The sequence below is a fragment of the Chelmon rostratus genome, chromosome 23 (assembly GCF_017976325.1).
Source record: "Chelmon rostratus isolate fCheRos1 chromosome 23, fCheRos1.pri, whole genome shotgun sequence".
NCBI classification, from domain to species: domain Eukaryota; kingdom Metazoa; phylum Chordata; class Actinopteri; order Chaetodontiformes; family Chaetodontidae; genus Chelmon; species Chelmon rostratus.
The window spans coordinates 18624427-18652148 of NC_055680.1; the positions used below are offsets into that span (position 1 = coordinate 18624427).

General features: G+C 45.4%; 2 protein-coding genes and 1 pseudogene across 2 annotated transcripts; all 3 read right to left on the reverse strand.

Moving 5' to 3' along the window:
- Window positions 1-4981: 4981 nt before the first annotated feature.
- Window positions 4982-13498, reverse strand: LOC121626996 (annotated as a pseudogene).
- A 1576-nt stretch (window positions 13499-15074) lies between these two features.
- LOC121626352 (lecithin retinol acyltransferase-like) lies at window positions 15075-19740 on the reverse strand. The gene is made up of 5 exons (XM_041964819.1): window positions 19529-19740; window positions 18610-18715; window positions 18184-18258; window positions 17224-17376; window positions 15075-15257 (listed from the first exon to the last, which is right to left on the reverse strand). Exons 1-5 carry the CDS (start codon window positions 19738-19740, stop codon window positions 15102-15104), a joined length of 702 nt encoding a protein of 233 aa, XP_041820753.1. The 3' UTR covers window positions 15075-15101.
- A 3312-nt stretch (window positions 19741-23052) lies between these two features.
- Window positions 23053-26975, reverse strand: LOC121626351 (lecithin retinol acyltransferase-like). The gene is made up of 2 exons (XM_041964818.1): window positions 26412-26975; window positions 23053-23205 (listed from the first exon to the last, which is right to left on the reverse strand). Exons 1-2 carry the CDS (start codon window positions 26973-26975, stop codon window positions 23053-23055), a joined length of 717 nt encoding a protein of 238 aa, XP_041820752.1.
- Window positions 26976-27722: the final 747 nt, after the last annotated feature.

Below are 27722 nucleotides of genomic sequence, written 5' to 3' on the forward strand. Positions count from 1 at the left end.
TTTAAATTATTCTGAAATATTGATTATAACGTTATTTGACATGTCTGGATTAGATTTTAAATATTCCACAGGGTGGCGCCATATCACTCTGCTTTGACAGGGCTTTGCTTTTTTATTGTTACTGGCGCACTCACGTGAAGAAAGTGTGCACAAGGTGGCGTGATGCTATTTGCATATCTAATAAGCAGCACGCAGCCGGGCAGCGCTCCTCCCTCCATGTAACCTGGAAAAAAAAAAAGAACGGTTCCCAGCTGCGACCCGGTTCCCGTCGTTCATGTTAGCGAGCCGTTCAAAAGAACCAGTTCGTTCGTGAACGTCACAACAGTGGAGGAGGGAAGAAAACATTAGAAGTGAGTTCATTCATTCATTTAGTCCATAACAGGCGGAGATTCTTCAGGATGCGCTCAGAGAAGCAAACTGGGTCGGTATCGTGTTCTTTTAGGTCTTACAAAACGAAAGAAACAGGGACAAGATCGTATTTTCTGTCTGTTGGTTTTCATGTGAACGAGCAGGTCGGCCCAGTCGGCCTGAATGAATCTACTAACTGTGGTTGACACACTTTGTACCTTCATTCCCCCGGAGATCGCCCCCCGGTGGCAGAACTGCAGAGTGAATGCGACGCTGATAGCAATCTAAACGCTACACTGCGCAATCAACATTAACCAAAACCCGTCTACCGCCTGTTTAAAATAAATATATCTCAGGCTCATAAACCGCGATGGGCTTCCCTCGGTTTGACCACCAAGTGCCTCAACATGAGAGCGAGCTGAGCAGAGGAGAGACAACAACAAACAGGAACTCTATTTTTGTATTCAGAGCAGAAAGCTCTGCAGAAAAGCTCACTGACAGACGCCTGAGTTGAAAAAGAGCTGCTAACAGGGGCTGCATTTCAGTGCAGCTGCTCGCCGTCGTCGCTTTCATGAGCTATCTGTGAACAGACAGCCAACAGGAAGGCATGCTGCACTTTATCAAAACTTTCTTATAGCTCGTGCGTTTACCGACTTCAACTTGTGACTTCAAATGTAAAACAACATGAAGTGTGCATGCGCCTGTGGAGCTGCCCCTCTGCTCATATGACCGCCTCGCCTCCGCTCAGCTAACAAGCCTGCATGTTTGTTCATATGGTAAATGCAAAACGTGTGTCATGCATATGCACACACCGAACATCCCAGCAAACAGTCAGCGGTGCACACGCCACATGCCGGATTTATGCCAACGAAATAAGTGTAAAGCAGTGTGTGTGTGTGTGTGTGTGTGTGTGTGTGTTGAACAGTACCCTGGTTTGTGCACACACACACAGCATTAGCGCTCATTAGGACAGCTTTCCAAATGTGAGTATTCACAGCTTCCCTGCTTACATGACAGGGAAAGAAATACCTGCAGCAAACCAAATTTCAACTTTGTGTCATGAAATAAACACACACAACTAATCTATAGACTAATCAATAACTTACACAGCCGTTAGCTCTAGAAACAAGACTGAATATTCTTGGCCAAACTGCTCGGCTTGTCAATCAGAGATTTTAATGCATCTAATTGCACCTGATTGGCTGCCGCGGCTGCTCATCATACACAAGCGACGTCTCTTCTACCAAACACCGAACTCCTCGACTGAAACGAGTTTAACAGCTAAAACTTGTTCCCAGGCGTCAGTCCATTAAAGCGCTGGCATTAAACGTAGAGTTGTGATTGGAAGGAGAGCTGCAGCGGCAGAACAGACTGTATCAGCCTCCACATCTCCACCCAGACATGTGTCCCTCCACAGTTTCATTTAGTGGGAATATTCTGCGAGTTTTAGATTAAAGAGGACAAAGCTGGTGAGAAACTTTAAGATTTCTGATTATGTGCATGAATAACACTGATGCACGTCTTCCTTCAGACTCACCGGCTCTCAGCAAACAGAACACTTGAGCCGCTGTAATCGCCGTCATACATGAAACACATCCCGTTATGCTAATGACATAATTAATTTAGCAGAGGAGCGCATTCAATAGCACACGCTTCCAAGTCAGCGTGCACGTCTTGAACACAGAAGGTGAGCTTTATCTGTTTTCATGATTAAACGCAAAGATGTGCTGCTCTGGTTTAATTTATGGAAATAATTAGTTTACAGTCTGCACGTCTAACGTCAATAAATCACTGTCAAACTAACCATCCAGGCTCCTTCCCTGGCTGGTGTCAGATCAGGACTCACGCAGAGATTTAACGCACAGAGTTTTATTCAAGCAACCCAGTAACCTCTTCACCAAGTGCCAAATAAACAGACACCATGGTAAGAACTGGAAGACACCGTCAATACGAGGATACAAGAAAAATGACAAGGTAACAAAAGACGCTCTCAATGAGGACAGGAAGTAAACCGCCAAAGGAGGACGAACACAAAGAGCTATGAAAAGATAAACTGAATAACTGAAAGAATCGTACCAGAAAAAACAAATAAACTCCTGAAAAACGGAGGAACAAGAATCGAAATGACAAAAGTAATCAAACAGAAAATCCCTCTTAACGAGGTAACACAAAACGGCTAAGCTGTAAACTAGAAAACAGAAACTAGATTATTAAAGATACGGACAAAAAACACTGACGAAGAGCAACAAAGGCTTAAAGAATGAACGCTGTGGCGATGGACAAGACAAGAAAAGACACTCTGGCACGAGACAAGGGAGACGCAGACTATCAGGAACAGGTGGAGACAACAGGTGATCGGGGCGGACACACAGGTGACACATGAGGAAGGGAAATGCTCTGAAACGAGAGGAGAGTTAGACCTTCAAAATAAAACAGGAAATGACAAGCCAAAAAACCCCAAGATAAGAAGATTTGGCCATCTCTCCTCTTTCCTCCATCCTTCTTCCTGTCTTCATCCGCTTCCCAGGAGTGTCGCCCCCTTTCATCTATCCCCCCCCCCCCACCCCCCGCCCGCCCTTGTAGCAGGACATCTTTCCTCTGATGAATATTTCACAGTCCATTTGTGGAAGAGTTTACTCTAAAACTTGTCTCATTTTCAGAAAACGTCTGCCGGAGTCGGGACTGGAGTTTTGCTTCATCATCAGATTATTATCAAGGCCGTCTGAATACATGAGTGAGATTTGATGAGTGTGGTCTTAACCTGCTCAGCCTTACAAGACGTTCATCATAGTGAACCAAATAGATTTTACAGGCAGACTGAACAGAGAGGCCGTCAGCGGGGGGAGGAAAATAAAACAGGGCTCCATTAGAGTTCATGTACAAGCAGACGCAGCACAGTCACACTGATTCTTTGGCCGGTCGAGCTCTAAAGAAACTTTCTCGTTACCGTTACCGTGGAGCAGTGTCTGATAGATAGATAGAAACTTACATTTCCAGCAGCCCAAAGGGTGGAAACACACGGGCATGAATAAAAAGAACAACTTTCAAGTAAGAAGGCTAGAAAACAATCCAAAATACCGACTAACGACATAAGAGAAAAAATAGATAAAAATATAGAACTAAGATATACAAGATAAACATCTGGCGGTTAAACGTGAGCCCAGCAGTGCAGTTGTGCAACATTTTCAAGTACTGAGGCAAAAATACAGTACAAAATACAAACGATATAAGAAGAAGTCGTGGGATAAAAATAAGACGAAGCTTTACAAGATAGACATCTGCTGGTTAGACCTGGACGAACACCGAACCCCCTCAGTACAAGCAGAACTGCTCAGTCTATCAATATGTGGTCCTGTGAAATGAGACTAAAGACATCTGTCATAACATCATCAGACCGACGGGCTCAGCGGTGCCCCCCCACAGTGAGAAGATTCCCAGCTGGGGGTGAGTGGAGTCCGCATGGTCTTCATGCCGGACTGAGAATCCCTGTATGTGAGTGCAACAGCTCCTCCCAAAAATAACTGATAGATATATTTGATCAACATCTGTGGTGTTTGATCACGAAGCTTCAGGCTGCACACGTCCGTCTGAAATGGAAATGATCCTTCTTCCCCGTACGGAGGCGATCCTGATCAATGATGAATATTCTGCCATCTCTCAGAACATTTTAAAACAGTCCAAATGAATTTATCTTCCTCAAGTGAAATCCCTGTGAGGTGAGCTAAACGTACATCAAACGTCAGTATTAGCACAGTTTGAGTGTTTCTGCCGAGGTGAACCGCGTCGTCCCTGACAGCTGCAGACGCGCTCGACAGTCCTTTTCACATCTATGAGAAGTGGAACATTGCATTATGGGATTGTGAGCAGAAAGTGGTGTACATGTCAGAGACATTTTCTTTCCAGAACGCAAGGCAGCACCTTCAGATTGCACCCCCACTAACAAACACAAACACTCGGACCACTCGCTTATCTTAATGATGCAAAAACAAGGAATCAAGGATCTTTTTCAAAGCTGGTTCACGACATGGCACAAGACGATCTGGCACAAGACAAAGGGAGACGCGGACTATATATACACGAGGTAACAAGGAACAGGTGGAGACGATCAGGGCGGGGAAGACAATCAGACAGGCGGGAAGGACACCAGGAAGTCAAGGGTCTGAAATGAGAGGAGAGTGAGGTTTCACAATAAAACAGGAAGTGCAAGACAAAACATGACGCGAGTGAACAAAACACATCAACAGACACGACGAGACATGACAAGCTGGGTCTGGATTTAACCCGAGTACAGGGGTAACAGGCTTTTACTTGAAGGCATTTATATACGAGACAGGCCTGTATTTCTAAATGTTCTCATTCAGTAAGGGTATTGGTTCATATCTTGCATGAACCCTATTTTCATTTGGCTTGAGAAGTTCTCACACCACACCAACTAGCTGCAGGATTTTTAGGTTTAGATGACTGATACAGTCCCATGAAGTGTTAGCATAGAAGAAATAGCATTAATTATATCGCTGAATTCATTGTTCAATCACAGACGCAGTTCATACTGATTCATTTACTTTTTTGAGTGACTCGGCCTATTTTTCAGAGTAACAGGTAGATGATCAGGCCTCCTTCTGCTCACTGGGATCTATTGTAAAAAGACTGTCTTCAGACGAACTCGCCGCTTTTCGAAGCATCGGCCCTTCGTTGGTGTCCAGGAGAGGTCCTCGGTGATGTGCACGCCGAGGACCCTTTGGATGGGGAGGGACCCGCCTCCCTGCTGCCTCCTGTAGTCCACGATCATGACTACATGAGGACGCATCTGAAGGCCAGGACCCGAGATCGACTCCAAAAAGACAGAAAACGTGTTGAAGAGGTCCAACAAAGCTCAGATCTGTTATTTAAACTCAGAAAAGCTGAAGACAAATCACTTCAATAAGGGACGAAAAACCAGACTCACATGTCAGAAACTCTGAACTTCATCTTCATCAGTGACAGAAGTAATAAACCTGGACACACCTGATCAGCGCACCCAGCTCCTGCTGTGCCCACCTGTGCCAGTCCCACCACTATGGACGTCCCCGGGGTCCTAGCGCCATCCCTTTGGTTCCTCTTGTTTCTCCATCGCTCGTGCAGAACCAGGACCCTCTAACAGCTAGAAAATGTTATCTTGCATATAAATAACAGACCTGAGTCTTTGCCAGCTCTCCCATCATCTGTCGACGATCTGGTGGATAATTTAAATACAAAAAGGTGAAAATGTGGGAAAAAAAACTGCCGTAAGGAGCAAATGAATTCAAATTCACAAAACTTTATTTGAGGAGGAGGCACATGACTGCTAAAATCAACACCAGCAAAAACAAATAAAGGAAATACAGCAACTGAAGAATATTAGAGCTGGAGAAACGCACACAACGCCACAAACACAACAACTAAAAACAGACGACGACAACGAGCTTTTAACCTGACGGATTCTGAACAGTCTGTCCGCGTCATCCCGCCGAGCCAGCTTTGACGGCTTCAGATGCTGAAGCTGATCTGAAGCCTCAGAGGACTGAAGCTTCAGCAGCTGGAAACAACGAGGAGTCTTTAGAACAGCTGTGGGAACAGGGGTGCAGGCAGGCAGGGGGGGTCAGGGGATGTGGATCTGATCCAGGTGGCTGGATCTGAAATGACAGCAGGGTCAGTGTGGTACAGAGAGAAAGCAGTTGAGGAACAATGTCATGTGACAAAAAACTGAAATGTAGTTGTCACACTGACATTGCCATAGTGACGCCTTTTATTCACATATAGCATCAGCAACAAGGTTAGCGTGCTAACATCAGCATGCTAACATGTTCATAATGAAAATGCTAACGTGCTGATGTTTAGCAAGTATAACCATATTCACCAACTTAGTTTTGAAGTTTTTTTTTATATATATTGTCATTTCCAGTTTTGTAAGCGCGACAAGAACAACTGGTAAGTTATTTGAGCTATTTTTAGAACAGGCAGGGGGCCACTCATGTGGTCCTCAGGGGCGACCTGGCGCCCGCGGGCACCGTGTTGGTGAATCCTGACTTAGCTTAACTTGGCTACCTTAGCTTCCTCTGTAACCTCCAGACCACCCCCATGTTAGCCGTGTCCTGAATCCTGTAATAAATACCATAATTCTCATTTAGTCAAAGACGCCTTCGCTTTCATTATTCCTGCTTTCCAAACATTCGTGTACAGTCCACCCAGAAGTAGGTACGTTGGAATGGAAAGCTCTAGTTATCTTTAGCTTAGTCCACAAGAGACTCTGCACATGTGAAATTCACTAAAAGTCCGACATACTGACGCCCAGTTTCATCTGACAAAAGCAAAAGTTAAAGAACGTCTGTGGACATGTTTGAATGACTGGACCGATGTTTTGGATGCTGAAGTCGCCCCCCCTCCTGACTCGTTGTAGAGTCCTCCTCTCGTCGGTAACTTCATCAATATTTCCTCGTTTATCATCGATCACAGAACGAGTTTCCTCACAGGAGACTGAACAAACACACACACATCAGACTCTTGGATACTGACGTGAAGGACTCTGAACCGCCGCGTCGCCTCCTCGTCCGTGTCTGTCCGGCTTGGCCCAGTTCACCTGGATGTGTTGACCCCACAGCTGGAAGTTTCCTGTTGAACACATCGGGACCACGACTCGTCAGATTCAACATCTGGACTCGCTGAACGCGTCCAGACATCACCTGCGTACGGTTTCACGCTGACGACACGCCGGAAACCACAGACAACCATCGTTTCCTCCACAGCCGGGTCGCCGTGGTCCTGCAGGTGGAGACTACGGCGAGCGAGGAGAAACATTCAAACGTTTCAGACGTGTGACATCTGACACGCGTGACGTTTGTCCAGAGAAGAGTCACCATTAAAACACACAGTCACAGAGGGAAGGGTGTTTTCACTCAACAACTACAGTCTAAAGTTCTGTTTGTGTATGACAGATACCCCCCAGCTTCGTTCTACCACAGGCTCCACGTGGCTGAGTGCTCATCCTGTCCAATCAGGTTCATTCAGTGGACTGAAGTCAGTTTCCTGCTGACACGAGTGTGAGCCCCAAGTCCATTTCTATACACTCAGCTAGGTACAGCTAGCTAAAGCTAAAGCTAAAGCAGCCCTGAAATGAATCCTCCTTCATCGAGGTTATAATGTTCTGATTCAGAGAGGTGTTCATCGGCTCTTTCTTTATTTTCATGATCAGTTCATCTGCCTGTTTATGTTCCTGATTGAATGATCATTCGGCTCATGAAGCATTAATTATTGATTCGCTATCAGATCAATCAGAAGAAAAACAGCAAATCCTCAAAATTAAGAAGTTAAAAGGAGCAACTGTTGCAGTAATTTCTCCAGCAAATACACCAGCCGATCAAAATATGAGCTCGATCCACTGATCGTTTCAGCGTTCATTTTGTCCGTTTATTTGGCTGAGGGGAGGCGAAACAAGAGAAACACCTGATAAAATAACAGCAGCACAAACAACATCCTCCAGAATGTTCAAACAGTTAAATCAACACGTCTTTAGAGGAGCTGAAACCTAATAAACTGGACACTTAGTGTGTATCTGATGTCACAGTCCACCTCCCCTTCAGACAGTTTGCTGCAGTGTTCTACCGCCCTCTGCTGGACAGACGCAGGAACTGACCCAGAGTCAGTTCAGAGGACACGTAGAAGCAGAGCAGCGGTGACTCTCGGGTGGACAGACGTGCGGCAGAGAAGACGGATGTCCTCAAAAAGCCGACGGAGATGTTGGACGGGTGCGGAGAGTCGGAGCGCGTACCTGATCTGAGATTCCTCCTGGCCAACGCCGCCGCTTTGTGGGATTCATACTCGACAAAGGCGAAACCTCGGTTTCTGCTCCTGTCGGCGTAGCTGGAAAACACGATCACGTCCACCACCCCGTTTGTCACCTGGGAGACAGATGTGCCAACATGAGATGAGCCGGGAGAACAGCGGGGAGTTAAAGTGAAACATGGAGAAAGTGTGGAGGCGCATGAGCTCCATCAGTCAGCAGCAACATCTGCTGCCATGGAAACCATTACCGTGGTCTCACACACCTCAAGTTGTTAATGATGAAAGGAGTCTGATTTCTGCACTTCAACCATACGGCCAAAAGTATTTGGACAGCAGCTTCGGTGTATTTTTGCTCTGGGGTCTGCTCTCTTGGCAGCAGTTGTTACTCAGCTGCTGAGCTGCAGATAAAAATCTTCATTTTATGATCACAGCTTCGTAACAAATGTAGACAAAACAACGGTTATTAGAAACGTGGCCGCAGTGTGAATCTGGTGTGTCGCTCTGCAAATCCCTGCAGCCGGGTTCCAACGTGTCCACACACTTTTGGCCATGTACCTTAACTTTGCCTTGTTAAATGCTGAGCCAATCAGAGCGGTTTGTTCAGCTGCGTAGTTTTGCTCAACTTTTGTACGTTTAATTTCCAAGTTTAAAAAGATCATTTAAAGAACTGAAGGCGACGGAGTCCCGAAAATCATTCACAAAGTGCCTGTAGGAGCTCTTCATTGGGTGTTTTGGGGATTTCTAAAGGCAGAACCGCCTCAGAAAGCACTTCGCTCCACATTTCAATCACTTTCCGCTCTTCCTGCTGTTGTTCCAGAGTTTGAATCAGAGTTTTCAGATACGACTGATCTGGAACCTGTTTGTCTCCACTCTTCAGTCACATGTATGAGACACCCCCTCCTCGCTCAGAGTTTCTGTTCTGATACGACCGTGAGGGGGGGGCGGCCGAGTGAAGCTGCTGCTGTTCCTACCTGCGTCATCACCTTCATGATGTCGTGCTTGCTCATGACTTCGGGGATGGAGCCGATGAAGAGGCGGCAGTTGTTCAGACTCAGACAGACTCCGATGAACCTCCCTGGACGGATCTCGTAGTTGTCCAGCATCCGGATGGCTCTCTGAGCCGCTTCTCTGGACCACGATCAATAACCACCAATACTTCATTAATCACAACGTACTGTAATAATGAAAGTCGCTGCAATCCAACTTCTGACTCTGCTTTCAAACAGAAAACACCAAATAATGACAGAAAGGACCCCCCCCCACTTCAGATTCCACTTCAGAGATTCAGCATCATTCATCGTGTGAAACTGTACTGTGTTCATTTGAAAATGTTATTCCTAGGGATGCACGATAACGATTTTATCAAACTGATAACCGATAACACACATATACCTAACATCATGACATCAACACCACAAACACAACCAAAAACAGCGGCGCACAGTGAGAGGCGGTTGCTAGGCAACGTACGTGTTTACTTTCAGAGCCGCTGCGCAGTGAGAGATGTGACAGACGAGTAGGCTCATTTTAAATCAATAAAATGTGTTTTAATCACTATTTTATGTCACATTATTGAATGCTTTAGTAGTAAGCTGTGTTCTAAGCGGGATAACGTTTAGTGAGCAGGTTCCTGTGGAGAAATAAACCCCCCCCCGCTTCGCATCGGGCTTCTATGTCATCCTGAAGGAAGATACATGATCCCTTACTTAGACTGATCTATGTAAACAAGTCAAGCACCATCATGTCCATGATTAAATCTTCAATAACCTGAGCCCGTGGGTCATCTTTGGCAAATTTCTTGGATTTTTCGAAAGCCTCGCCGACGTGTGTCAGTCAGTCAGTCTTTGCGGCTGCCTTGCTAACGTTAGCGTCTTTAGTTTGTTTTTTGTTTCAGGTGACCGATCAGGTATTAAAGCTCGTGCCATTTCTCGCTCCTCGTGGAACTCGCTTGGAACATTTGTTATGAATAAACAGCGAACTGTCTCCTTCGGAAACTTTGAAGAAGTCTGAACTCTGTTTTCATAAGCACGCTGTGCCGCATGCTGCATTCAAGGTGTAACGTACATTCCCCCGTTCCCTCGTTTGCCAGTCGTTCTTTCGGCCTATTTAAGTTCATGTTTCTGTTCCTCATGTGTAACATGTGTAAAAATGCTGCGAATGTTAATTGAAGTCAGCAACTAGCAAAATTATGACCGAGTTAACGAGTTGTTTTCTGGCATGAGGGGGTGTTCTTGATTTTTCATAGTGACAAAGAGTTTTTCTGATTATGCCAACGTCACATGAATGCAGCATTCACTGCAGGCCATTCGGGTCTCACAGTGGGAGCGAGGCACTGCCGTGCTGACAAAAACACATATGTTATCGGGGCTGTTCGTGATGATATCGGACTTATCGGAATGACGTCATGACAATTTCCTGTTATCGGCCCGATAAGTATCGTGCACCCCTAGTTATTCTGCTGCTGAAATTGATGACAATTGGTTTCTGATTGACTGCGACTGAATTAAAGTGTCAAACCTTTGGTGTGGCGGAGCAGAGAGGGACGCACTCGGCTACCTGTTGCTGTACTTGATGAAGGCGTAGCCGCGGTTCTCGCCGCTGAACTCCAGCATCAGTCTGAACTCGTATATCCTGCCGGCTGTCTCGAACAGAGGGACCAGCTCGTCCTCATGCATGTCTCTGGGGATCTTCCCCACAAACAGCTCGCAGCCCCGCGGCGGGCGTGGCCCCTCCCAGCCTGCGGCACCAGAACACAGCGTCATTCACACCTGCTGCAGTTCAGCGGGAAGGAAAAAGCAGCAAAAGAGTCGATGAATCGCAGGAGATTTCTCAGATCTTTGTCACCCAGCGACCATCAATTAAGGCCTCAGATAGAACCAGGACAGAGAGAGCTGATCCCGGGGCCCGGCCGACCTGGTCTGGGCTCTGAGAGGCTGTTTAGTGGATCAGCTGATCTCATAGTTCAGTACAAGCTGCATGTTTCTACACACATTCAGCTCGAATCAGTTCATAAAAAGATTGATGATGATGATAAATATCACTGTCAGCTCATATTTAACTTTAATAAAGATCTGTTTTCTTTCTCTGACAGACATTATCTGAACTCAACTTCATGTCTGCTCACAGAGCAGAGCTGCGCTCAGTCACCTGATTCTTTGATTCCAGGTTTTATGTTTGTGAAAATCACTAATCAGCGAACTGAAGCCTTTCACACACAGACTGATGATATGAAGGAAGAGAGATCTGTGCTGCTCATCTGAACAGTAATGTCTGGATGTTTTGGACGGTGGGAGGTGTTCTGTCCCTGCAGTTTGTCTGGATGAAGGTTGGTTGGCGGCCTGTCGGCTACAGAGATGAACTGAACTACCTGCGTCTGTCGAGAGATGCTAACAGATGATAGATCGCGCTTCCTGTTTTCTTGTTGCTTCTGCTTCATCCTGAGTGAACAGTTTTTACTGAGGATGTTTTATACTTTCACTCTCGTCTCACATGAACTGGAGATCAGATTTCATGTTATTTTACTCTACTACAACAGATTTCAGCTTCTGTACAACAGATTCAAAGAACCGCTAATCTGTGTGCGTGTTGTATTTAATGAGCCCCCCCACTAACACTGGAGCTTCATGTGAACAGGAGGTTTGTTTCTGGGTCGGTTCCCATCGGCCGGTCCGGCTTCCAGCAGCTGGCTGGGTGTTCTTCCAGCCCTCATATTAATGTGAAGCTTTTTACGAGTAAAATTCTTCCTTCATACCAACAACAACCTCACTTTATTTTACTCGCTGTTCATATTAACTTTGTACGTTTTCAACACCGAGAGCCGACAAACAAAGCGGACGAGAGCGTTCATTTCAAATATTAAAACACTGCACGAGTTAATGAGCGGATCAAACACCGTGTTGAACAATCAAGCTTATTTTATCATATTCAACAAAGAGCATTTTCAAATGCCTAACCTTTAAAATACAACTGTTAAAATTAACAAAAAGACTTTGTATGAACCCAGAAACACTGATCAGCTACTTTAATTTAAAGCCATTTAGAATTACTTACAATCATTAAAAACTTCACAACTAATAAATAAAACTGAATCGTATGTTTTGAAGAATAAAGACCTGCATAAAATCTGAAATTATGATCAGTTTACACTTCAATCAGTGTCAGCTGATCATTAATAAGAAACTATTTAAACAGAAACTGGTTTAAAAAGACTAAAATCAGTGTCCCGTTAATAAAAACTGGACTGAACTTTGTTCCAGCTGGTCAGACGTCAGGATTTCTTTGTTTTACAGAGGAGGAAACTGAAGTTCTGATGATTGATTGGCCGATCGAGCACAAACACAGATTCATTGATAATGTAAGTAATCATGAGGAGCAGCCAGAGTGTCATTAATAAATTTAATGCAGGACTGAATATTAAGCGGCGGGATCTGGTGATCTGGTGTTTTATTTCCATCTGTTCTGACTGCTGATGTTTAGATTCCACAGCTGCGTTTAGTTTTTGTAACTTTGACGTGACTGAAACTATAAAGTCATGTCCGTTTAGACGATGCTACATTAATGCTTTATCGGTTAAGCTGGATCGGTAAAGCCAGAGTTAACAGAGCCTGTCGGTCACTGAGGATCGCCCAGGTTAGGTTTAGTAAAGCCAGAGTTAACAGAGCCTGTCGGTCAGTGAGGATCGCCCAGGTTAGGTTTAGTAAAGCCAGAGTTAACAGAGCCTGTCGGTCACTGAGGATCGCCCAGGTTAGGTTTAGTAAAGCCAGAGTTAACAGAGCCTGTCGGTCACTGAGGATCGCCCAGGTTAGGTTTAGTAAAGCCAGAGTTAACAGAGCCTGTCGGTCACTGAGGATCACACAGGTTAGGTTTAGTAAAGCCAGAATTAACAGAGCCTGTCGGTCACTGAGGATCGCCCAGGTTAGGTTTAGAAAAGCCAGAGTTAACAGACCCTGTCGGTCACTGAGGATCACACAGGTTAGGTTTAGTAAAGCCAGAGTTAACAGAGCCTGTCAGTCACTGAGGATCGCCCAGGTTAGGTTTAGTAAAGCCAGATCACTCAAAGAGAGCCGGGCTGAGTTAAACCTTCTTTGTGGGTTGAGCCCCTGGCCAATCACATCACAACACTGATCCTGGCTTTCTTTTCACACACACCTGGCGGGGGTCCACCGTACTTCCTCTGTCCGTTCTCCTGCACCAAGCTGTATCCAGTCTTCTTCAACAGATTGACCAGAGCCAAGTTTTTGAGGGGGGACGCATCGAACTCGTCCTCGCCCACCAGCAGGCTGACTTGACCAGAGTCTGTGTCCATGTCTCCGTCTGTCCAGCAAACATGACAGTCAACTACGAGCTGTAACATTCAGGTCACGTGACGGGAGACGCCAGCATCCTGCACCACCAGCAGGCAGAGCCACTCAGCTGGTACACGATGGAAGATTTCTACAAATTATAGATTTCGTAATTTAATGACAAAAATAATCTGCCTTAAGTGTTAGAAATGAAAAATACTCCAGTAATTGAGCTAACTCAATAAATTATCTTTTTAACATTACTCATCTGGTGACCATGACGACCAAAATGTAAACTGACTTTCTGACATGTGATCAAGTGTAAAACAACAAATGAAGACTGCAGACACTCTGCATGTCACAAGTATGATCAGTGCAGGAAACAGCCAACCTGCCATAATTAATCTCAGTCAAACCTGAAAATGTGTTTAACTTTTAATAAACATATTTTAGATTTCAGGCATTTAAGGAGGAGTGCAGCCTAATTTACCTGGCACACAGGTAAACAGATGAATTACTATCATATGATCTCAATTCACGGGCAGTGTGAAAATCATGCATTCACAGGAAACAACTTTAGCTGAAACTGTGATTATGTCAACTGGTTGTATTTGAAGTTGCTAAAACATTCCCAAAAATCCCAATCTGACATGCATTGTGCTAGCTAGATGACTAACTGCTACTCATTTACCTTCATTGGATTTTGGTCAATGCTAACAGTACACAGGAAGAGATCCATTATCATAGCATTCATGCTAATTTCTGCTCTATCAAAACAAGATTTCAGAAAGTGAAAATGAAGTTAATTAAACTAACTATGCTGCTCTTCCATGTTTAGCTAACTTCATTAGCTATTTTCTGTGGACCACCTGGAACCGGTTCAAGGAGCACTGCACGCCCCCCCCCCCAGTCCCAACCAGAGAGCCTCAGTAAACAGTGATGTGGAGAAGTTAGCTTGTCGTATGTGTAAACTAGACGGATTCATTAAAGCAGTAAAACATCCACAAACATCACAACTTAAGCTAACTTAGCGCAGCAGCTGCGGTTAACTTAACTAGCCAGCATGTAAGCTAGCGGCTCTGTAACGGTCACGTAACGGTAACTTTAGCTTCGTCCCGTCTAGCTAGCTGTTGTTTAGCTCGTTCGCTAACGAATCCCCAGTTTACTCTTTCAGCTCTGTCTGTCGTCATTTCCTCTCACAGTCTTCTCACGTTTCCCTCTCATCTGAATTAAAACCTCAACCCGCGACAGTTTATCATCATTTAAACTCAATAAGAAACTTACCAAATCGATCAATAAGCTCAAACAGACCGAAATTATGATTGACATGAAGGCCAGTGGCTCTGAGCCAATCAGCACGTTTATCCGGGGGCGGAAGGCGGGACAACAGGTTCTGGTAGAAACTTTCCTCTTTTAAAATAAAATGAAATAAAAATATAAATGCAAATGGAATATATGTCAAATGTGTATAATTTAAAATCATTAAAAGTCTGACAAATAAACAGTTTTAAATATCAATTAGTTGATGAAATTCTCTCTCCCTGTAAATAAATACAACAAACCCAAAAATATCAGAAAAAAACATTTATTTGATTCATGTCATCATTTTACATTTTTACACACTATTCTCATTATGATGATGTTAGACTGCAGACTGTGTGTGTGTGTGTGTGTTTATGAGGCCATCCAGATGAGGAAGGGCAGCAGGATGGCCAGCAGGGCTGAGCAGGTGGTCGCAGCTCCGAGGTAGAGGAGCAGACATGGCCCCATCACCGCCGTCGCCTTGGCAACACGCCGACTCAGCAACAGCTTCCTCACTGTCTTACAGAACTGATGAAGAGGGAATGTGAAAGAAGATAAAAACATGTTAAAATGTGATGAACACCCAAACACTGAAGAAGGTTTTTTTATCTATTCACACCAAAAACAACATGTGTGGAGAGTTTGAGTTTTAGACAGAAGCAAAAACTCCTTCAAAACGATCCGCTTCAACACGATCTGAACACTCTGACCTGAACCAGTTTCATCCAGGTGGATCATAAACACCTGAGTGTCTGCTCACTGCTGCAGAGTTTAAAGTCAGAGCCATAATCAGCCACTAGATGGCGCAGTTACACTGTCTAACTGTCACTGATGCTCACTGTGATGCTGCAGGTGCAGAGTGAGCCTCAGCTGCTGTGTGATGCAGGAAGTAATCAAACTGAGTGTGTGGTGCTCTTCATCATCATCTGTCCACAAACCCAGAGCTGTCAGCTTCCTCTTCTTCCTCTGCTGCAGCTGCTGCTCTGAACTTTACCAGTTCTTCATACATAAGATGAGACGTCTCAGCAAAAAGCCAAACCAGTGAATCTTCTCGCTGATGCCGACACTTTCTCACACTCAGAAAACAAAAGCATGAAGTTCTCATCTGAATATGATATTTGAGCTTTGTGATAATCCTGGATTGTATCTTCTAAACTGTATCGGAAGCCCAAACCTCTGCCGATTTATTTATTTATGACTTCTGTATTTGCTCTTTTTGTCTTATTTCCCTCATTGTCCTTTTAATCATCAGTGGATTAGTTCTGACTCTTGTGATTTTAGCAGCTACTTTGGCGTCAAAGAGACGTCAAACTGAATCAGAGCAGAAGAAAAGACTTTTCTCTGGAGGGCAGCTCCGACACGTGTCGTAGCTCGAAGCTAACGATGAGATGCTGAAATGTGGTGCGGGGTGTGTTGATCACATCCACATCCAGCAGACGAAACAGCTGCGTTACATACAGGCTCCGAGAGTAAGGAGCACACGAACGTGACACAAGCTAATGCTAACAAACGAGCTAATCAAGTTGAACGAAGAACAACAACGAGCGTCTGAGGCCGAGAACAAAACTGCAGAAACAACGGAGCTTTCATGGACTCCACCGTTGCTGCAACAGCAAGGCTTAACCCAATTAATGAGGGAGGCTGGTCTGATCTGTGATCAGCATTAATCTGCAGCTAAAGGTCTGGAGGCCTGGAGCGGCTCTGTGGAAACCAGAAAATGTGCAACAGAAGTGAGGAAAGAGTGGAGATCTGCTCTGCGTTCAGTCTGTTCCAGTGTTGGAAATACGACTGTCAGCGGCTTTACTGGATCAGCTGTGATTCAGATTCTTCCTGTGGAGGTTTTAGCCTGCTGGTCATGTGATTTACTGATTAAAACACGTCCAGCTAACTGGGCTGAATCTGACTGAAACGTTTTTTATACGTGTTTATAAGTTACACATTGAGGCCACCTGAACGTCCACACATCAGCCCACATGCAGATCTCTAAACCAGAGTTTAAAGTTCACGGTGAAACTCGTGAGCAGAGAGAAAACGAGCTGCTGGACGTCGAATCTGGTCGAACACAAGTGAATGCAGGAACCTGCACCTTGTCAAATATCATGTGAAAGAATTTCTGCCTTCGAGCACTTCAGCTCCCACAGTTTCTTCACTTCATGCATGACTGCTGCTTCCAGTGCACACACCTGAGCTGATGCTTCCACTTCAACTGCTTTCACTGCTCTTCAAATGACTCGTGTCAGGGGTTTCACCTCGACTCACGATGTTAATCAACTCGGCCTGGACGCTTCCACTCCTTTCAGCACTTTCCCCTGAACGATGCTCTAAAGCGATAATCTCAAAGAGTTCAGCGGCTGAGTGAGGACACACGCCGCTCATCAAAGTATTGCAGTGTTTGTATATTTTCAGTTTCCTCCTTCATCCTACATTTCAGATGTTCAAACACTAAAGCTGCTCTGGTCGTGGTCGTGGAGTCTGGTGAACTGTTTGTCGTCACCTGAAACGTCTGGAAGCTCGTGACGGTGCCGTATCGACAGTACATGACGAAGTGTTCGCAGTTATACCACAGCAGGCTGTAGGACACGTGACCCTGCAGCTTCTCCGCCCTCCTGGCCACCTCCTCCGCCTGCAGGGCCGGGCGGCTGCACACCTGGACGCACGAGAGAACAGGAAGGTAGCTGCTGTTACACCTTTAGCATGTTGCTAATCCTGCTACCATTGTGCCAAACGCTGTCAGCTGAACCTGCAGATGAACTTTTAAGGATTGATATTTACTTCGAAAAAAGAGAAATATCTGCGTTTAGTTTTGACAGCAGCCTGTTCACGGTCTCAGTTCATCTGACCAATGAGACGAAGCGCTGGTCAGAGGGCGTGGCTCTGTGTGGGGAACCAGGACTGCTGAATGCGTTCATGTGACCTGGACCGAAATACAGCCGCGACACACGTCTGTTCTCCAACAGCACCACTACAGTTCTGCAACGAAGTTCATTAAACTTAAAGTCCTGCTCTTCAGAGTAATCTCAGGTATTCTGCTTCACTTCTGTTGGAGTATTACAGCGCAGTTCTCTCCATTTCAGAGGGAAATATTGTAGTTTTCACTGAACTCCATTTATCTGACAGCTGGATTTAGTTAGCAGAGGCACATCTGATCAGCGTCTATAATCCAACTACAGATCAAACGAGTTGAAATGACCTCAAACCTGACCAGCTGGAACCAGTAATAATGAAACCAGTACCACAACATACATACAAATGTACAAATACTGTGAGAAGGCTCAGTCTGCATCATGATGACGTGTTCAGATCAATAACGTGCAGCAGCGGCTTCTTTCAGGTCCTGCAGTATCTTTACTTGGTTGTTTTGGAGTAAAATGCCAAAGCTTGCGCCGGTTCAGCTCCTGCTCTGATTGGATCTCACACACTTGAACCGAGCGCCGGCGTCGTGCGGATCGGTCACCTGGTCGACGGCGTTGATGAGTATTTCTGATCCGTAGGCGAAGTCCTCCACTGAGTCCACCCTCACGCTGCCACACTGAGGAGAAGCAGTTCATCACATTATTCTTTTCTTTTTTCCATCCTTCTGTCTTCATGTGTTTTTACTCATTTCCTTTGTTTCCTGCTAAAGTCGATCAGAAACTGAAAATCATGAAACGTTCTTCCTCCAAAGAAACCTGCGTTCATTCTTCTTCTTCCTCACTTTGTTTCTCTAATGTGACTTCTCTAAATGATTGTGCTTCCTCCTCCTTCACCGTTAACATGTTTGTCTTTTAAAGACAGACGAGGGAAGATTATTAGTTATTAATTTAAGTTTAAAAGAGTTTTTCTGACTGTTTCTTTACTCTCATGACGCCTCAGAGACGAGGCTCACTGGGAGCTGTGGTACCTTGGCCAGTACTCCCAGTAGGAGCCTGCTGTTGGTGACCATCTGTCTGATTCGACGCTGATCGCTGGAGACGACGGGCATGATGTCTGGGATGAAGTGAGCAACTCTGCAGAGAAGGAAAGGAAAGGAAAGGAAAGGAAAGAGGTCACAAGAGGGAAGGAAAGGAAAGGAAAGAGGTCGCAAGAGGAAAGGAAAGGAAAGGAAAGAGGTCACAAGAGGAAAGGAAAGGAAAGGAAGTGAGAAGAAAGGAAAGGAGAGAGATAGCAGTAGGAGAGAGTGAAGGAAAGGAAAGGAAAGGAAAGGAAAGGAAAGGAAAGGAAAGAGGTCACAAGAGGAAAGGAAAGGAAAGAGGTCACAAGAGGAAAGGAAAGGAAAGGAAAGAGGTCGCAAGAGGAAAGGAAAGGAAAGGAAAGAGGTCACAAGAGGAAAGGAAAGGAAAGGAAAGGAAAGGAAAGGAAAGGAAAGGAAAGGAAAGGAAAGAGGTCACAAGAGGAAAGGAAAGGAAAGGAAAGGAAAGGAAAGGAAAGAGAGTGAAGGAAGGGAAAATAAATGATATAGGAGAGGGTGAAGGAATGGGAAAGAAAGGGAAGGAAAGAAGGAAAGGAGTTAATAGGAAAAGGGAAAGACAAGAGAGGAAAAGGAAGGAAAGAAAAGGAAAGGAGAGTGAAGGAATGGAAAGGAAAGGAAAGAGGTCAGAAGAGGAGAGGAAGGGAAAAAGGTGACATAGGAGAGAGGAAAGGAAAGGAGAAGTCGATGGAGGGAAGAAGAAAAAAGGAGTGGAGTGGAAGACAACAAAGAGAAGGAGGAGGAGAAAAAAGAAAGTAGTTAGCATCAGCTTCACTTTTACGTCCTCAAATCGAAGCAGAAAATCAACCAGAATGAACTTTTCTTTTCTCGACACGTGACGATGGAGACTCACCTGCCTCCCCCCAGGTAAATCCCAAAGTGTGTGAACAGAGTCCTGGGAACCTCCAGCAGGTCTCCCCTCCTGAGAACCAGCTCACGCTTCCCGTCTGTCCTCCTCCCCGTCCGTCCGTCCGCCTCCTCCTCCTCCTCTCTCCGCCTCCTCCTCTCCTTCACGTCGTGTCTCGGCGTGATGAAGATGAGAGCGAGCAGCTGCAGGGGAAACATGCTGCGAGGAGACGGGAGCGCCGCCGTCCCCTCACACGCGGTTTTATGGTCTGAGGGGGATTAGTGACTGTTACTGAGGCGGGTCCAGGATCAGACCTGTGTACTGTGGACCTCAGCAGCTGAAGGACAAAAAGGTTTCACATTCATGACGGTGAACGTGATCTGATGCTCACCTGTGGACAGGTGAACTTGAAGCGAGTCGCCTGTGCAGTCCTTTATGCTCTCAGGCTTCTGCTGTTGTCAGTGTACCTGAAGATGTTTGAAGATGTGTTTAATCGATTTGATTGATTACTGATCAGTGTGTTCTGTAGTGGAATCATCTCAGACGTTAGGCTGGATTTAGATGTGAGGTGCTTGTTTTGAGTATTTCCATTTTACACAACTTTACACTTCTACTCTACTACATCTCACAGGGAAACGTGTACTTTGTACTCGTCGACATTTGCCTGACAGCTTTAGAGGGAATGAAAGAGTTCGTGGCTCTGCTGCATTTAGTTGTGTTGCTGTTTGGTTGTCCATCATGAATCCAAAACCGTTATCAGAGTCTAAGGTGATGCCGTACTCTTTCAACATGGTGACAGGGAAGTATGCTGAGGTTGTGTGAACGACTGAACTGAGGTCTGCCTGAAATGATCAAAGATTAAAAACACACACAAACAATAAAATGCTCCACAAAGAAAACTTTTAAAAATGAAATTCCATACAAGTGTAACACAAGCGTGACACACTCTTGTGACTCTGCTGTCTTTTCACACAACGATGCGGCGTCTAAGTTTGTTGAAGCTGAAGCACCTCAGGACTGCTCCGATCCGTCCCTCAGCAGGACGAACATCCAGGCCTCAGTGAAATGAGAGAGGAAACAGGAAGCAGCTCAGTGAACTGAACTGAATCACACAAACCCTCAGAACAATAGAGACCTGCCTGAGAATCCGGATTATTGGAATTAAGCAACTTCAGCGACTGTTCCTCAGTTCATTTCGGACTCTTTGGACTCAGAGTTTCCCAACAGAAACAGAGATCTGAGGATTAGCAGCCGGATGAGACGGAGAACGACTTGTTGAACTCATAACTTCAGCATTACATCAACCTGCTGCAGGAGGAAGTTTCTCTGAACGACACTGAGAACACTGAGAACGGACTCTTCAGTGAATTAGGAGACACTTTACATCTTTACATGTTTATATTTTTCATTTTAAGAACTTTTATCAATGTGACTGGGAGGCTCAAAGTGTGTGCCAGTTTACTGCTCTGCATTGATGGTGTAACCTGTTTATTACTGCTCACCTGAGGTTCATGTTGTAGTTCCTCCAGTCGGCCAGTAGAGGGAGACAGGGGTCACAGATTAGTGGAGGACTGCACTGAATGTTTCCATGAGAAAGAGCTTTTACCATGACCTGAAACTGTCCTTTAAACTGCTGCATGAGGAACGATTGAGATCTGAAAACAGACTCACTCTTGTAATTTAGTGCTGATTTAAAATATCATGAAGTCATGAGACGACATCGTTAAGATACAATATATCTAAGATATGATTTTACCAAATAACCCTCACTGACAATGTCTAAACGAATTCTCTAAGATCTGGAAGAATGAACTAAAAACCATTTCAAAACATATTTTTCTAAACTAAATACAATTTAAATAATCGTTTTTTTCATTGTTTTCTATTCGTACGTATTATTTTGATTTGGGTTTTTAAAGTCAGAATGAGTAAGGTCTGTGAATAAGAAACAGTATTATTTAGTATTTAGTATTATAATGTTAATAATTATTTGTAGATATCATACAGATCACAGATCTTTAAAATGTTATATTCTATTTTGTATTTTGCATTTGATCAAAAATGTTTTCACTTTTCAATACAGAAGGTTGCAAGTTAGCATGAAAATATGGAGGTGAACACAAGTAGAATTTCAATACAATGTTGGATTGTTCACATTGATGCTGATTAATTCACCGGAAACTCCCAGAATTCAACGAGTCTGCTGTAATTCCACTTCCTTTATTTACATACAGAACACAGTATAAAGTGTTACAGCATCATAAAAAAAGGATTCTGTACAAAAGTCTGTGACTGTTAGAGAACAATCAGGTCGTGAAGGATATCTACAGATATTTACAGAAGAGTGCAGAAGGCTCGACGCTGACATGAACTCAGTCCTGCTGCTGCTGGTCCAGTCAAGATGCATCCACTAACAAGGATTATCAAGGAGTATCTCAGCCTGACCGATCTTCTTCCTCTGGGCCACAGAACTCCACTGTTGTCTAAAAACTATTAAAACAAATGTGGATTAATCCGCCGCTGAAAATAGTTCCGCCAAACTGAGTTCTTCCTCCTGCTTGTTTGATAAAACCTACAGTGAGCAGCTGATTGAGGAAATTACTGAAGCTTTTTCAAAAAAGAAAATATATTTGTGAGGAGTTTTTAAAGATTTACATCTTCAGGAGGAACCAATGATCTTGCAGCTGAGAGCCACAGACAGGAAGTCAGAAGAGACAGACTATCATGTTGATTTGGGTCTCCATGTGGGATTCGTTGTTGTTGTTGAAAATTAAGAATAACATCATACTTGAATCGAACTGGATAGAGATGCAATACTTGCACCTGATTGGCTGACAGCATCAGTTCATCGAATGTTAATGATCCGAACCTGATTACTGGAAACATGTCAGTTTCAAATGACATAATCTGGCCTGATTGGACAGACTGGACAATCAGTTAGGACCAAATGTGGGTGTGATGTGTTTAAGGAAAGTTTACCGCTCACATTATGTGCGTTCAGCTGCAGGAAACATGAGACATCGATGTGAATCTGAATTGACTACAAATAAAATGTCTTCTCTATTCACTCTAACTCTGTGGTTTGTGGTGTTTCACGCCGTCACGGCTACAAGTTAAACGCTGGAAAACAACTGCAAAAACACATCAGGTTATTTCCTCGGTCACTCCTTCAAAACAAAAGGTGCAACTTTAGTAAAACACAGTTCATATTGAATGATCTTTGGTCTCTTTAACACCACAGTTTGAACTGTTTTTAAATTTAGTCTCTATCTTTGTTTAAATTTCTTGTTTTTATTGGTTCAGTCCTGGTTGCTAGTATTGCTCATGCTAACAACCCTGTTTGTCTTCTTCTGGTCAATGTAACAAACAGCAGGAAACAGCGAGTGTTTAGGTTCAGTCTCCATTGTGTGTTATTAGCAATAAAACGTAGTACCGCAGCCAGTAAATTGCATCAACATGTTTGCAGATGACTACTTCCTGTCTGTCAGTGTTCCAACATGGCAGCTCAGCCTGATGCTGTCCGGAAGCTTCTAGCTGGCCATCCAAAGGGTGAAGGGGATGAGGAGGGTGGCCAGGGCGGTGCTGGAGGATATTCCCAAACACACCATGGACAGGAGTCCCAGCAGCGCCGTCAGGAGAACGTTACGCTGGTCACGGATCAGCGACTTCAGCCACTCACAGAACTGGAAGACAGGCGTTGATGTTAATGCACCAGCCACGTAACATTTAACGTGTCAATATAAGAAAATCTTTGTTAGAAAGAACAGTGGGAGTCTGTAATGTCAACAAAGTGTCGGACATTACATATGAACACATTGACAAGAACTGCATCAGACATCAGACATCAGAAATCTAAGGACGGACCACCAGGCAGGTAGGCAGACCTCTGCTGCTCCCTTAAAATCTGGTTTAACGTCTCAATAAAGTCATTTTCTCTTGCAAACATGCTGAACGTGACCTACTTCAAGCTTCTCAGACATCAGAATATGCTGCTTTTCATTAATTATGTTATTGTAAACTGTCTTCAACCTGCCTGAACAGAACAGGGTATTTGAAGGAGGCATTTTGGGCTTTAGGATTCTCACCAAACGATTAAAGCAGAAAATAAACCACAGAAAAATCAACACTGAAATAATCTATAGTTGCGGCTCTACGCCATCACAGTGTATTGAACTGTCAAATTTCTATATCAGTACTGGCCCTAAACATCCAGCATCATTCAGGCTCCAATGAGAGGTTGTAATGGCATATTTTGGAGGGAGGTTAGCTTGCTAAAAGTCCAGTTTCAGAGGGGGGGCAATAGGGGCCCTCAGCTCACAGTTGACATTTGTCCCGTGGCCCCTGGAAGTTTAGACCAGCCTCTTAAGAAAACAATCCCAACTCAAGGTCGACTTACTAGCTTTTTCTGGACGTTTTGATCAACAAGTAAGACTTCTTCTTTCAAGGTCACAAAGGACTTTTGGTGGCAAAAACTCCTGAAAGTGCTCAATTGAGCAAACTCCATCTGCAGATGAAGACCATGTGATGCAGCTGAATGCTCTGGACAAACCCGGTAAGCAGACCTTGTTGCCAAGGCAGCGAGGACTTCATGCTGAATGGATTTCTCCTCGTAAACTTTCAAATATTTGCTTTCTGACTTCTAGTAAAAGAATCAAGAATAGAATTGAGCTGTTGCTTATTTTATTGTGGGGCCCTCTGGGGCCCCTGTAAGAGCTCCCGCTGGAACCCGGCCCCCCTTTAATGAACTTAGAAGAAGCCGACTCTGCGCCCAGACTGCAGGCAGGTCAAATGTTTAGCTTGGCAATTACAGGAAGTGAAACCTGATCAGGGAAAAGTCTCTCTGCGGCAGGAGGGAGAACCACAGAGTCTGAATGGACAAGCAGGCCCCGCCCCCTCACATCCACCACGCTATTGCACTTAAAAAACACAAAACATGGCGGTCAACTACAACCTGAAGTATTCCCTCGAGCTCTGGTGGAAATCAACTGGTTCATAAAGCGCCGACCGGCTTTAAACGGGCTGAACTTTGACCCGAGCTGACTTCTGTGACCACAACAAGGAAGTGAAGGCTGCTGCGACGACAGACGGGCGGCAAATCAGCAAGATGTGTTTCAGAAAGTCGTCAACATGTTAAAGTTGGATTCCTGAAGAATTTCCACGCCATTTCCACACTCAAGTCAAATTACCAACAGCCCCGTCACCAGAATAAAATGTTGGCTTTGTCCACTTGTCCAAACCACAGAATCTCTCAACGGCTCTACAGAACAGACTGACGGGGGTCAGGTTAGCATCACCTGGAGGAGAGGGGATGGTGGTAGCAGCAGTCGTGTTTGTGGCGACTAAACCAGATATTTTAAGCCGAAACATGCTGTTTTCTGACCAGACCAGACCTGAACCACTGCGCTGTCGCAACATCAAACTGAAACGTGAAGTTTGAACAGAAAGAAATGTAAAATTTGAGCAACATTTCCTCTGGCGGGTGGGTTGTTGAGTGCGAGGGACGGACAGGAAGTGTCCTGCACCACTGTTTGCTGTTCACTCTCCTGCAGCTGGATCACAGCTGGATTAACTTACTGCTAATGCCAACGCAAGATTTCCTCCTGCTGCTGCTTCACATTAAAAGCAGGGACAAACAGGAGGTGGCGTTTACTGCGAAGCAGCCACAGGACACGACAGATGAACACAGGCGTGCTTCACTGATGCTGTTATCTGGTATCTTCCATCCACTGAAAGATAGAAAAGATTTTAAAGCTCTAGTTTGTCACCAGCTCACTGTCCCGGTTGCCTCTGTGACCTGAATGCTAACAGACCAGAAGCAGTGCAGGAGGCTCTGCTGCCATCCTTCATCATCATCATCGTCAGTGTGGAGTGACTGCGACTGGCCTGCTGCTGCTGCTCTCTGGTTTCTGGCTCCGGGCTGAATGCAGCTCTTGTTCTCTGGACTCAGATTTTCCTCTGCTTTAAAAACCGTCTCACATGCTGAAACACTCAGGTGGAGGGAGGAGAGGGAGCCAGACTCTCCTCTTTGTTTGAAGGTTTAGACCTGAACAGTGGGAGAAGTTTACTCAAGAAGGTATCAACTCCATCTGTGAGGCTCAAAACTGAATCTGGTGACTTTAATGATTATTTTCTTTGATGTATTTTTAAAACTACTTCAAGTTTTGTAGGGAAGGGGGTTTCTAAAGACATGAAACTCTGCCCTGTGCTTTCTCTGCTCTGTCCCGACGGTTTGTTCATTATTATTCATTCTTTAGCCTTTCCTCATAAGTTTCTGGTCAAGTTTTCATCCCACTGGCACACTCCTGCTTCATGCCACAGTGTTAAAGCACTGAGAGCGACCTTCGCAGGCCTGAGGCAGGAATCCAGAACACCCTCACAGAGCTGGACGGCGGCCTGTGAACACACAACCTGCACCGGAACCCCTAACGCTTCTGCACAGCCTCGGAGCGCCTGGCGGGCGCCTCCTGCAGCGCGACTCTCTGTCAAAGCGCACATGGATTTAAGCAGCATAAAGACTTCCAAGAAGCACAAAATTGTGAGGAAAATGTCTCCTCAGTGTTCCACTAGTGCAGCTGGCTTCAGCGTTGAGTTACGGTGGCTTTTGGCTGCCCTTTGTCTCCATTATGACGCTAAAAACCGAACAATTAAACCTTTGCTGTGATGTGAAATCCTTCAAAAGTCACCATCTGCCCGCGAGGCTCTGCACCAAGACCGAGTGCTCTAACTCTCTCTGGCTGGTGTGAAAATAATGCAAGGAAGGGCATCAGTGTGAAAGCACAAATCAGGAAGACCCTTAAGATCAAACCTACATCAAAGCATCCGCCTGCTTCCTGCGCGTAAAAGCTGTGACCGCACGCGTAAAAAGCGCCACCCGGGGCCGGATTCTCACCTTGTCGGTCTGCAGGCTCCGCGCCGTGCCGTAGCGGCAGTATGTGACGAAGTGCTCACAGTTGTTCCACAGCAGGCTGTAGGACACGGTGCCGACCAGCCGCTCCGCCCGCCGGGCCACCTCCTCTCCGGACAGTGGGCTCCGGCGCACCGCCCGGTCCATGGCATTGAGGAGGATACCAGCTCCGTACGCGAAGTCCTCCACCGAGTCCACTCGGATGCTGGCGCGCTTGGAGAGCACCCCGAGCAGAAGCCGCGTGTTGGTCACCATCTCCTGGATCTGCCGGCTGTCGGCGGTCAGCACCGGCAGGATGTCCGGGATGAGGTGCGCCACTCGGTTGTCGCCCAGGTAGATGCCGAAGTGTGTGAAGAGAGTCCGCGGGACCTCCAGCAGGTCTCCCCGCTGGAACTTCTGAGGAGCTCCGGCGGGCTGGGGAGGAGATTCATCCCGGTCACAGCGCCTGGTGCGCGGCGGCTCCCCGCCCAGAGGAGGCAGCAGGCTGGACAGCTTGATGTGGGCGAGGAGGAAGAGCTTCTCCAGGAGGAAGGTGAGCGTGTCCAGCATGACTGGGCCACACCAGAGGAAAGAAAACTACAGAAGAAGGAGGAGGAGGAGGAGGAGGAAGAGGGTCCTGTGTGGGATTTGTCTTTCACTCTTGTGCTTGTCCGTCGCCTCTGCAGACTTTTCTTCCTGCAGGGAAATTTGGAGACGAGGGAGAAGGAGGGCCGCGTGACGTCACGACTGATGAGATGACAGACAGACAGAGACAGAGAGGGAGAGAGAGACAGACAGACACAGAGGGAGAGAGAGAGAGACAGAGAGAGGGGGAGACAGAGAGACAGACAGACAGAGGGAGAGAGAGACATTCTATCTATGTTTCTGGATTAATATTCCTGCTGCATTAATGTTGATGCTGCATTTTCCTGCTGCAGATGTTTCAGGTTGAGCTCATCTGAACTACTTTATATCCTGTTGGCTGGTTTAATCTACAGCGATGCATCATATTCTATAAGATCATCATATGTTTGTCCTGTGAGAACCTCGTATCTCAGAAAAACAGCCTGTTTTCAGCTTTGTGACGATGATCCAAGAGGCTTTTTAAACAGTTTATTTAGCTGAAGAAGGACGATAATTTTCTCAAGACGTGAAGGAAAACTTCATCCTTCAGTTTATCACAAACATTCAGTACATCTGGAGATACAAGCTTTTCACTGGACAGGAAGGTCATGAAAACTGTCCAAACAAGTGAGGACCAGACAAAATGTCCCCACTTCTGAACTTAAACTGGTCCTCACAAAGTCAGAAGTACAC